The sequence below is a fragment of the Lynx rufus genome, unplaced genomic scaffold (genome assembly GCF_022079265.1).
Source record: "Lynx rufus isolate CCGP_SWC_20201006 ecotype Redwood Valley unplaced genomic scaffold, mLynRuf1.p SCAF_7, whole genome shotgun sequence".
Lineage (NCBI taxonomy): Eukaryota > Metazoa > Chordata > Mammalia > Carnivora > Felidae > Lynx > Lynx rufus.
Window position 1 is genome coordinate 104054023 of NW_025814889.1, and position 11548 is coordinate 104065570.

General features: G+C 41.0%; 1 protein-coding gene across 1 annotated transcript in view; it reads right to left on the reverse strand.

The window, feature by feature from the left end:
- Nucleotides 1-8157, reverse strand: part of LIN7A (lin-7 homolog A, crumbs cell polarity complex component) — a 115517-nt gene extending 107360 nt beyond the window's left edge. The window contains exon 1 of the mRNA XM_047065028.1: nucleotides 8076-8157. Coding sequence (XP_046920984.1) covers nucleotides 8076-8157 — 82 coding nt within the window. The remainder of the gene's footprint in view (nucleotides 1-8075) is intronic.
- Between the last annotated feature and the right edge of the window lie 3391 nt (nucleotides 8158-11548).

An 11548-nucleotide genomic window follows, 5' to 3' on the forward strand; every position in this document is an offset into this window, starting at 1 on the left:
CCACAAGGCTTCTATAAAAGTTGTGATGTCATGGGTGTCATGAGGATGGTAGGGCCATAGCACACACCTGAAATTCGACAAGATCTATTCTTAGTGATCCCATGTAGGCTCTGTGGGATCACCACTTTCTTTTATAAGTGCCAATATCCCATTCTTTTACTAATATCATTAGAGTTTTTTTCTTTTTTTGCCAGAAAGCAAAAACAGTAGATTGAACGGTAGTCTCCTAAGACACTTTTCTCACCTTTTTGGAACCCAGGATATTTGTCCATCAGCAATTACTGCTCTTCCCCAATTTTTCTCAAAGATCTCTTTCAGGAGTCTCTCAGCCATATTCCCCACCTCTCTTATTATTATTAAATAGATTCAGCTGTAATTTAATGGTTTTCTTCCCCGTATAAATTGGGGGCTTAACTTGTACTGTCACTTTGGATTCCCATTATCCTATCCTTTTTTTGATTACAGATAATTCTTTGGTAGGAGAAAAACCACAGATTTTATACTGAAATATCAGAACTATCACCACACTGAGCAAGTAAACAAAAATAGCAGAACTGGCTGGACCTGAAATAGCCACATTATTTCTGTGGGAAATTACCATCAGTTTAAAAAAGAAGCTATAGTTTTCTGTCCAATACAGATAACTATCCGAGTATAACTTCAAAATAAGTTTCAATTCAACATAACTTTTTTGCAAGTAATCCTTGGGCATATTTATATTTTATAAGACCAGTCTTCAAATTCAGCTAGCACATAACGGTGGTAAAATTCAATCATAAAACAACTTGTCTATCACTTAAACCATTAGTAAATCATTGATGTAATCAATATGACTTTTAAAATGTGTGCTCACTTGCCAACACAGAGTGATTTCAAATTAAATCCATTTTAACTGCTTTATCAAGACACAGCTTTCTCATTCATCCATTTGTAATTTTTTAAAAAAGGATGAGGCAGTGTAGCTTGTGTGTGTTTGTGTGTGTGTGTAGAGGAAATTCTGCTAGACCTCTCCCCCTCACACAAACACACACACACACACACACACACACACACACACACACACTTGTTTTTTTTGTTTTTTTTTTTTTGGATGGGGGTTGCTTTTCAGTTGTATTTTGGCCTAGTTTATGTGGTTCAAATAACAAGTTAAAATAGTGGGTGGAGGTGAGAAATGGAAGTAGGCTATGATATCAATACCATCACTTCACATCCTTTCTTGGCCGGGGAAAGCTGTCACTCTTAGGAGTTTGTTACACATAAGCACAGAAACAAAGTGATAAAGTAAGGTAGTCATCCCTTTCATATTATTATAGGTTGGAAGGCTTTGTTTTTTAAGCACTAAAAATGTGTCCATGATAACGAGTCCAGCAAGTCAATTGCATTCACTCATTCAATCAACAAATATTAAGGGTGTGCCAACTATGTGCCAGACAATGTGTTGGGCTCTACATAAACAAATCCAGCATGGTCTCTGATCTGACGAAGACTGTATCCTAATCGACAGATGTCAAGACTAAGAAAAGAACTCTCTATTGGCTTTGCACTTAGAATTGCATCCCTAAGATCCAGTATACATTTGATGCTACTCTCTCAATGTTTCCTTTTCTTTACTAATAGTTAAGTCCTAGTTGTGATCCCTGATAGTTCTGTAACTATATAGTACAGAATGAAAGACTCAAACATTGATTTGCCAAAAAAAAAAAGTTCAGTGAAAGTATTTTCTTTAATGGGTAGTGAAGCTCACAGAAAACGTGAGAAATCAAGCAAGCACTTAATGTTTGTAGACTAAAACATTCTGGCTGCTGCTGTGAGAAGGTTTAAGGACAAGAGCCGTATATAGTCAACCCCTCTTCTTTTTTTCTCCACAATCATGATCACTGGGGTATACATCTTTAAAGCAACAGAAGAAATAACTTACTTTTTAAAATTTTTATTTACTTATTTTGAGAGAGAAATAGAACAAGGAGGGGGAAGGCACAGAGAGAAAGGAGAGAGAGAATCCCAAGCAGGCTCCACACTGTCAGTGCAGAGCCTGACACAGGACTCAAACTCAAGAACTGTGGAACCGTGAAATCATCACTTGAGTTGAAATCTAGAGTCAGATGCTTAACCCACTGAGTCACTCAGGCACCCTGAACTAATTTAATTTTTATTTTCCTTTCTTAATCTCTCCTCATGTTAAAAAAAAATAGTAAGGAAAGAGAAAAGGGGCAAGTCCCTTTGGACTGTGAGCAAAAGCAATTTTCAGGCAAATATAGATTTTATAAAAACTGGTGAATACAGCCGATTAGAAAGCTATAGGCTGCCTAAGGCTTGAATTGGGAGATATATAAAGTAATAAGCTCTGCCTGCCTTGAAAAGTGAAAAGAAAAGAAAGAAAAATTTTAAGGTATCACAAATTCCATGAAAAGTGTGGTGCCCATGGGATTTTCATTTGCGTTCAATTTCGGTTTTTTTTTTCCCCCATAAGGTTGAAACCCACAAAATATAAGCTCTTGGTTTTAGGTTTTATATTAGAATTTCTGAAGGACTAAAGTTTTATTTTTTTAAAAGGGAAAACACATCAAGATTTGTTTAATCAATATCTTAGATTAAAATTCTTTTTAGAAGCCAGGAATCAAGATTCCCACTTATACTTTTGTGACTTAACCAAGTTGTATTTAACTCACAGAAAAAAGTTCGATGACTGACATTTTATTTTACATAGGCACCTAATACAGATCATAAACTATCGATTGTGTCATTAGCAAAGTCTCAAATATCTAAAATTAGATAATTTTAATTACTCCTAGCAATTGCTTTATTTATCCCTATTTCTCCAAGACCTGGTTTTGTATTATCTATGAATGATGATTTTAAAAAAAAATCTCCCTCTGATTAAAGTTAGAGGGAGAAGTTACACAGACGTGAAATTTTGAAGAATTCTGTTGTATTTCCTTTTCCAACCTTGAGATGGAGAGTGAAGGAGAGTCTGAACTACTATATTTAAGAAAGTACCTAAATCCATGGAGTCTTGAATGTAGTGAAGTATTCCTGTGTTGTTACAAAAGTGTTAAGTATCGTAGATTGCATCCTGCTTTGTTCTCTTGAGTTTAGTTGAAGGTCATTCCTGGTTTTAGAGATTATAATGGGGCAAACTAACCTCTGGTGTAGGGAAGACTTGGTATAAACATCTTAAACTCTGGCAGAGAAGACTCCACACTAATCTCCTTATCAGCCTCTCCTCTTTGCCACAAGGGTAAGTTATAGGCACTACTTCCTATATCACTAATATAAAATACTAGACTAAAAGTAACTATATCTCATATTACGACCACTTGGGTTCGACATGTAGATTTATGCATAGTGACATGTAAATTACAGTGTTCGGTATGCCTTTGAAAGTTTAATTATATGATATTTTAGCCTAGTAATGAGAAGCAAAAGCTGATCTATAGATTTCTCTTAGTATACTTGAAACCATATTCCTATCCTAGGATGAATACCTGGAGTGCTATTACTTCTTGGTAATTTTTCTTTTTGATTATATGTTTGGTTATAGATGTATTAATGGGATGGTAGTCAAGATATACACGTACTAGTTGCTTTTAGGGTCTTCTTCCCTTTATCCAGAATTATCCAGAATGCCGTTCCTAAGAATCTTATTAATATATCAGAACTCAGTTTAAATTTTCCTTTCTCATGGAGCTTACCTTGACCAGCACAATCTAAATAAATAGGTCCTCCCCCATTAGTCTCCATCCTTTTGTCATTTCCATTGTCTTCATAGTACTTCATACTTTCAACCCCAATCTAAAATCCTAATCATAAAATACATCATCTGACCCCTGGCCACCAACTTCACACATTCATTTTCCACCAGTCTTCCCTGTGCTCCCATTTCCATGTTGACTTCCTTGTTTTCCCAGATTGCACACGTGACCTCCTTCTCCAGAGTGCATTCCCCAAGACATCTGCAAAGTTTGCTTCATTTCCTTTGGATCTTTTCTCAAGCATCATCCATTTAGGAAGGAGGACCTTTCTTGACTATCATATGCACAACAGCAGCCCCTGCCACTGTCCCTGACCCAGTCTTATTTTTTCTTCCTGGCACTTACAGTTTTATGTGTATATGTTCTGTGAGTGACTCACTCATTAATGTATAAACTCCATTAGACTTTATCTCTTATGCTCATTAGCCACAAACCTGAAAACAGTGCTTTCCATAAGGCTGACACTTAATACTTATTTGCTGAATTAATTAATTAATCCCTTATTTATTATCTATTACCCCCCACTACGCTCTTAAGGACCAGGAAAGCAGAAACTTTGTTTCTGGCATTTCTATAGTATATTATTATCATATATATATATATATATATATATACACACACACACACACACACACAGATATATGATACATACATTCAAGGAATGAATATTTATTGAATGAGTAAATTGTGTACGTGTGTGTGCGGGTGTATGTGTGTGTATTAATCTCTCTCCCCGCATGGGCTCTAATTGCCACAGAGACTAGAATATGTCTGTTTAGCTTACCACTGTATTAACCAATTCCACAGTAGGGTCTGGCTTATACCAGGCACTCAATGGGTTAGTGAAGAATCCAAAGTACTAGGACCAGAGTGAACAGGAGCCTACTCTGGCTCATAGCCACCCAGAGGCCTACACAGGGTTAATCTGAGGTCTTAATGACAGGTGGAAAAGAGTTTGGAATATGCACAGAGTGGTGAAAACCTTAAGTAACTCTGTTCATCCTTTCCAGAGCCCAGTCTGATCTTGGCAAAGGCTTTCTTCCCAAATAAGATCCAAGAAGCTAGTGCAGACCTCTGAGCGTCTTGCTTTCAGATAGTATCTTTTAAATTCTGGGAGGAGTAAATCTTAATTTCAATCGTAGGTTTGATTTCTTTAATTAAAACCTTTGCCCTGAAGATTCCAGATAAATCAGTTTATGGTGCCAAAGGGCATCAAACAAGAAAATCTAAATTTTAGCATAAAATGTCCCACTCACTAGTAGAGTAACCTTGAAAATACTTATCATTGCTTCTTCAATATTTTTCACTTGAAAAGGAAAGATGCTAGAAAAAAATCAAACTATGGATTCATGCTTTAGGTTTGCTGAGATGCCCTTGGAAGGTCTGGTCAAGCATCTTCTTTCCTTCTTCTCCTTTGCCCACCTGCCCCAACTCCTCTTGGTTATTAATCATAACTTTGGTGAGCTATGGTTACTGATTGGAATCCAACAAGCACACAACGGAAAAGAAAGGTTAAGAATCATTGGCCTGTGTTCTTCCTGCCATCTTTCCCAGGGCCAAAATATTGCGAATCTATGAACTGTACCTTGGTTCACTACTAAATCCCTATCTTTTAACATTGCTTAAATCACTGCAGTCCTTAGTTCACTTACACTAACTTACATTAATTTTTGATCTACTGTGCATCAGGAACTATGACAGGCACAGAGAATACCAAGATGATTTTAGAAATGGTCTCTTCCCTCAAGGAGCACCATTCAGTAAGGAGACAGATACATCATCAGCATGTGAGAAATGCTTTGATAGGGCCAAATCAGTGAGTGACCTCCAAGCACATCAAAGGGCACCGCAACAACCTGGGAGAGGGAGTAATCTGGAAAACCTTGCAGTAGATGACCAGACACTGAGTTCTGATTGCAACTAATCGAATTATAGACTGTTAAAGCTGCACAGTGTCAGAATCATCTCATCTAAATTCCTTATGGAGCATAAAAACCAAAACAAAACAAAACAAACAACCCCCCTGCTCCCCCCAAAAGAACTGATGCCCAAAGATGCTAACCAAGCCATCCAATGTAAGTATGACAGTTATAACTAGATGGGACCAACGTACATATTATTATGCTGCCTTTTTAAAAAGACTTTGGTTTTTTTGTAGGAACATTTTCAGAACCCCTTCTTTCATTGGTTTAATGATGCTATTAATCAATTAATTAATCACATTTTAATAAGGTATGGGAAAAATATTTGACTTCATGCACAGCAATGATGTCAATAACCCATCATCCATTAATTACATACTTTGCAGTTAGCTTCTGGTTAATTTATTCAGTTACATCCACAGCCTCATTTTGCCTCTTGAGCTACTTACTAAACGGACCTAATCACACTGGAAAGGACAGGTACTGTCTGGCTGTGAACAAGAACAAACTTTAAGAACAGATCTAGGTCTGACTGCAGTTCTTCTCCACAACTGAGTAAGGAATCTAAGGGTCAGGATAAAATCCAAAAAGTGAAATATTTTCAGTGGTAGCAATATGTAAAATTGCCCAGGTATGCAGTTTTCTTGGAGTTTGTTTTTTCTCCCAATGTAGTCGTTTTACTTGGGATGTTTAAAGACTGATTTAGTAATGGGACAATATAAGAGCCCATTACATTAAAACAGAAATTCATGGGAAATCTATAATTTCTAATAGCTCGCCATCTGTTCGGCGCTTAGTGGCAATGGATTTATCCTGCTTAGTATAGATGATGATACTGGGGTGCATTCATGGATTACAGAGTGCATTTCTGAGCTCTTTAAGTACTGTTATTAATTTACTAACTTGCAAATCAACATTTCCCAACACAAAATCAATTATTACTTTTTTTTTTTTTTTTGGCTAATTTTTCAACTCTTACCCCAAGTAAGGTTGCTATGGGCACCACCTAATATCTGTTCTGGCGCCAACAGATTGCGTTAAAGTCATCCTCAGTCTCTCCAAATTAAAGCCCTACTGAGTTCACCGGCTTTGCACTGTACTCGCAGCAAGATGCTCTTTTGCTTTGCTCCACAGTCCAGTTTAATCTGCTAGAAGAATATTTTTAGAGGCACATCGGACTAAATCATCTTCGACTGAGCACACCATCTCCAAATGGCCGCCCAGGGTCCTAAATCCGGCCGCTGCGGACCGGGACGAGCAGGTGTCCTCCGCTGCGGCGGCGCCGTGGGACTCCAGCGCCAACATAACTAGACGTCGGAAGCCAGAAAGGAAACCTGAACACACAGGCACAGGTATAACCTCGCACGCGCGCTCCAGAGAGGCCCCCAGCGCAGCGGAGCCTTCTAGCCTTAGGCTTGGCAAGGCTCTGGGGGGAAGCAAACACTGCTTCCCCCATTCAAGTCAGAGAGCAGGGCGCCGAGGGTCGCGGGTCAGAAGTTGAATTTCAACCCAGCCTGCGCAGCGTCCCGGCGCCTTCCGCAGCCCCGGCATCGCGCTGGCGCCCGGGCTGGGAGAGAAACCAGGCTGGCTGGGGCAGGGGAAACTGAGTTGCCACCACCGGAGAGCTGCGGGTGGCGGGGCCAGAGGAGACCCGGCCACCTTCGGAGCACGAAGCCGAGCAGAGTCGGGCTCCGCTGCATTGACGCTGCGCCCCTAGCCCGGCCACTGCTGCCCGCGCCCCGCGTTGCCCTTTCGGCCGAGGGCGACTCCCCGCCGCCGCAGCCCGGCAGCCGTGCGCCCCGGCACAGGCCACCCCGGGTGCGCCTCCTCCGCCCCCGGGCGGCCGCCTGAGCACCCGCAGCCGGACCGACCTTCGTCCTCCCCGGCGCCCGGACAAACTTCCTCCCTCCTGGACCCCCCCTCCCCTTCCCCCCCCCCCCCCCCCCCCGGGCCGCGCTGGCTAGCAGGCGGCTCTCTCGCCAGGCTTCCCTGGTCTCCGGCTGCAGGCGCCCTCGCCCGGCACGGCGAGCTTCCTCCCTGCCCCTCTCCAGCCCCGAGCCCGGGCGCCTACCGGTCCCTGCGCCTCAGCTCCAACAAAGCCGGCGGCCCCTAGGCGACCCGGCGAGGGGCTGGGAGTGGCGGCGGGGGCGCCAGAGCCCGACGAAGGCATCCCTCGGCCGGGCGAGTGCAGCGTGCGGGGGCAGTGGGGACGTGGCGGGCAGAGAAAGGGGAAGAAAGTGTCCTGCTCCTGGCGCGAACGCCTTCTACGCTCGTTTTCGCTCGTTTTCGCCCGCCCCGCAGCCCCTGCTCGAGCGCGTCCGGCTGTCCCGGTGGGAGTTGGCAGGGGCAGAGGGGCAGGCAGAGGGGACGCAGTGGGCTGGCGGGCGAGCCGCTCCCTTACCTCTGTCCAGAGTGAGCGGCTGGACCACTGTCAATGTCGCCATGTCTGCCGTGGGAGCCGAAGTGACGCTCGGCTTCAGCATCAGCAACCGCTTGTAGTGAGAAAAAGAGGAGGAGATTGGGGGCGGGGGTGGAGAGGGAAGACGGAAAGGAGGGGGAGGCGGGGGGAAGGAGGGAAGGTGGTGGTGGTGGAGGAGAAGAAAGCTTGGGTGGGTTGGCAGCCAGATGGAGACGCAACTGTTCCGCGGCAGGCGGACCTTCAGTTGCGGCGTGAGGCTGAGCAGGTATCGGAAGGCGGCTGCATCGCGGGCTCCGGGCAGGAAGGCTCTGCCCTAGAACTTTGCTATGCCACCCCAACGAGCGCCGGATGGGTGCAGCCGGTGTGGTGTTCGCTTTCAACTTTCCACTCAAATAAAAATGGTCAGAGTGTAGGTGTGCCGGGGGGGGGGGGGGGAGGCGGAGTGAAAGGGGATGGGGAGGAGAGGGAGGGAGATGGAGAGATGGATTTTTTTTTTTTTTCCAGATTCGGAGAATTTGTCAATCCAGTAATCCCATCCCTTAGAGACAAAATGCTTCTAGTTCAGAAATGTTGGGATTTCATTATAGTTGCTGTTAATTTCTGTTAAAGTACCCCCCCCCTTTGGAATGTTGATTTGTAACAGTATATAAGATAACTGACTTAAGGCCAGGGTTCCATCATTAGGTCTCCATTAAGGACCTGAGTGTATTGCCTAGAAAATTACTTACTTTAAACACAAACTTCTTAAAAATGATTTTGAATCAAAAAACACAAAGGGAAATTTCTATCACTCGGTTTGAAGAACATGTACCAGGTACCTAGCAGTTTGTCGGGTTAATTTATAGTCAGTGGTTACTGAGAGTTGCCACTTACTGATTAATTAGCATGTGTGACAGGAAATTAGCTAGGAGTGTTCCATGCCCTGTGCCATGGTATGACTTGGGGGTTCAGGACAGTTCCTGCCTTCATGTAGCCTGTGGTCTAGGGGGAGATGATGCTATTAAAAGGGTCATTTTAGAGTCAGTTGATCAAGATTCCATGACTAGAACCTTCAAATACTGACTGTGACCCCTTCACCCCAACAGACTGTTTTCACTATCCTGCCACTGTCGGGACTTTCATTTTCTGATCAAGAAAATAAGGAGCATATAGAAATCTTATATAAGCAGAATGGTGATGACTGTGGGTTCAGGATTGAAAATGACAAGGCTGTCTCCATCCCCTTCCCTATGACAAAGCAGAATTGTTTTGGCTAGCAATCTACTCTTAGAGGCAGACACTGTTTTATAGCAAAATATTTGCATATTATCTACTTCATTGTCTTCGGATTATAGAAACCACTGGTTTCTGAAGATCTTTTCTATCCCATTTTCTACATTAAAAAAAAAAAAAAGCAAGATTTCACCAATGATTCGAACAAGTCAAAGATGACTGGCCACACACCAAATAGATCCTAAAGACATACTTAAAATAGTAGTTCAAAATGCCTGTGTTTTCACTTAGTGTTTAAAAAAGAACCCTGATCTTGAAATTCAAGTCTTAGTTATGTGCTCTTCAGAAATCATGTAATCTCTCACTGATCCCCTTCCCTCATCTGTCAAACAAAGGAATTAATAACCTTCCATTTCACTGAGATTCTGTAAAATGAGAGAAGTAATTCTACCCTGCAATCAAACTGAGTTTTGTGAAGGTCTGATGATACTCTGCATGTGAGCATGCTTTGGAAACAGTAAAGTATATATACATTTACTCATACAACAAACATACATCCCACATGAACTGTCCAGCAAGCACTATGCTGGGTGCTGGCCATGCAGAGATTAAAGAGAGTTGGCCCTCTTCCTGGACAGTGCTCAGTGCAAGTTGGGAGACAAAAAATGAGCAAGCTGTGAGAATTCCATGAAGTAAGTGCTCCAAGCAGCATAGAAAGGACAGGACGAAGCAACAACTATGGTTATCATTATTCACATCCCTTAAATCAAACAACAGAGAAAAGTTTAACTGTGCACAATAAACAGTAGAGTATGTTCTGTGGATTTGCACAAATATCCAACCTCATTCAATAATTGAAGATGAAAAGAACATACGAATCTCTTGGTCACTAATGTAGCTCTTTTAACAACATAGTTTATTATGAATATGCGTTTGAGTGGCTTGATTCATAAGTCTAAAAGCCATAATTGTACCAATTTCCACACAAATCCCAGATTGTAAGGTCTATAAAATTAGGTTTTTTGTCTTTTTGTTTTCTGATATATCCCCAGCACCAAACATTTTATAACGTGTTTCTGTACTTATAACTTGAGCTCCCTAATTGAAAATTTGCTCTATCATTCTCTATGTTGACCCTGTGGGCTTTTGTAAGGATTAAAAGAAAAAGTAAGAGAAAGCACACATCACCATATATTCATTAGTTATTATTTCTATTAGGGACAAGTTCAGTGTCTTAGCTTATGTGTATGTAGGTGTAGAAAGTTAACAGCAAACACTGCATTATCTATTAAGATTTATTTTTTATAGAATATGAATAACTATCTCCAATAGTATTTGTGCGTGTCTGCTTAAGACATGCAGACACCTAAGAAAAGTTCCTTATCTTCTTCTTTTGCTTCAGTAGATGTGATCATACTTAGGTCTCATGAATAATTGCCTGGATCACTACTATACTAACCGTAACATTTCATCAAGGTCAATATATTTGATCTATTCATATGTTTTTTGCTTTGTTGATAGTGTATTAATCAGGGAATTGTAAAACACCTGTAATTACACTTGTACCTTAGCTACACAATCACTACAGTTACACAATCACTACAGTCTTTCATTAAATCATGTATAGTATATGTGTGATAACTATGTTTTCAGTGGAATTCATTAATTCAATAAATGATTATTGAGCACTTACTATATGCTAGGCTTAGTGCCAGGTTGGTTTCTCTCCTCTTTTTAGTCCAAAAAAGTAGGTATTGTTATCCCATTTTATAGATAAGTAAACTGAGGGCAGAGGGGTTAAGCACCTTGCTTAAGAATAGTAGCACCGAGGTTCAAGAGCCCCTGTGCTTTCTGCTAAGAAATATTACACCTCATTTTGTATTACTGAAGATTTAGGGAATTCAGCCTTTTATATTATATTTGTTATTATGTAATATGTATAATATATATGTAATATGTATAATATATATGTAGTTTATATATATGTAACATATATATATATGTAATGTATGTATAAAATATCTCTTCTCTCTTTTTGTTATGCTTGAGTTATCCTCAAAGAGAGGAATGCATGGAAGAAATTTAGGTCAAAGGAGAAAAGAAGTGTGATCCTGAATCCATTCTATATCCATATAGATTAATATTAAAATGACTACCTACTTTGAAATATAAAATCTGTTTTTTCTAAAAAAGTATTTCAAACCTATGTTAAGGTCTGTTTCACTTAATTGAATCTTTTTGAA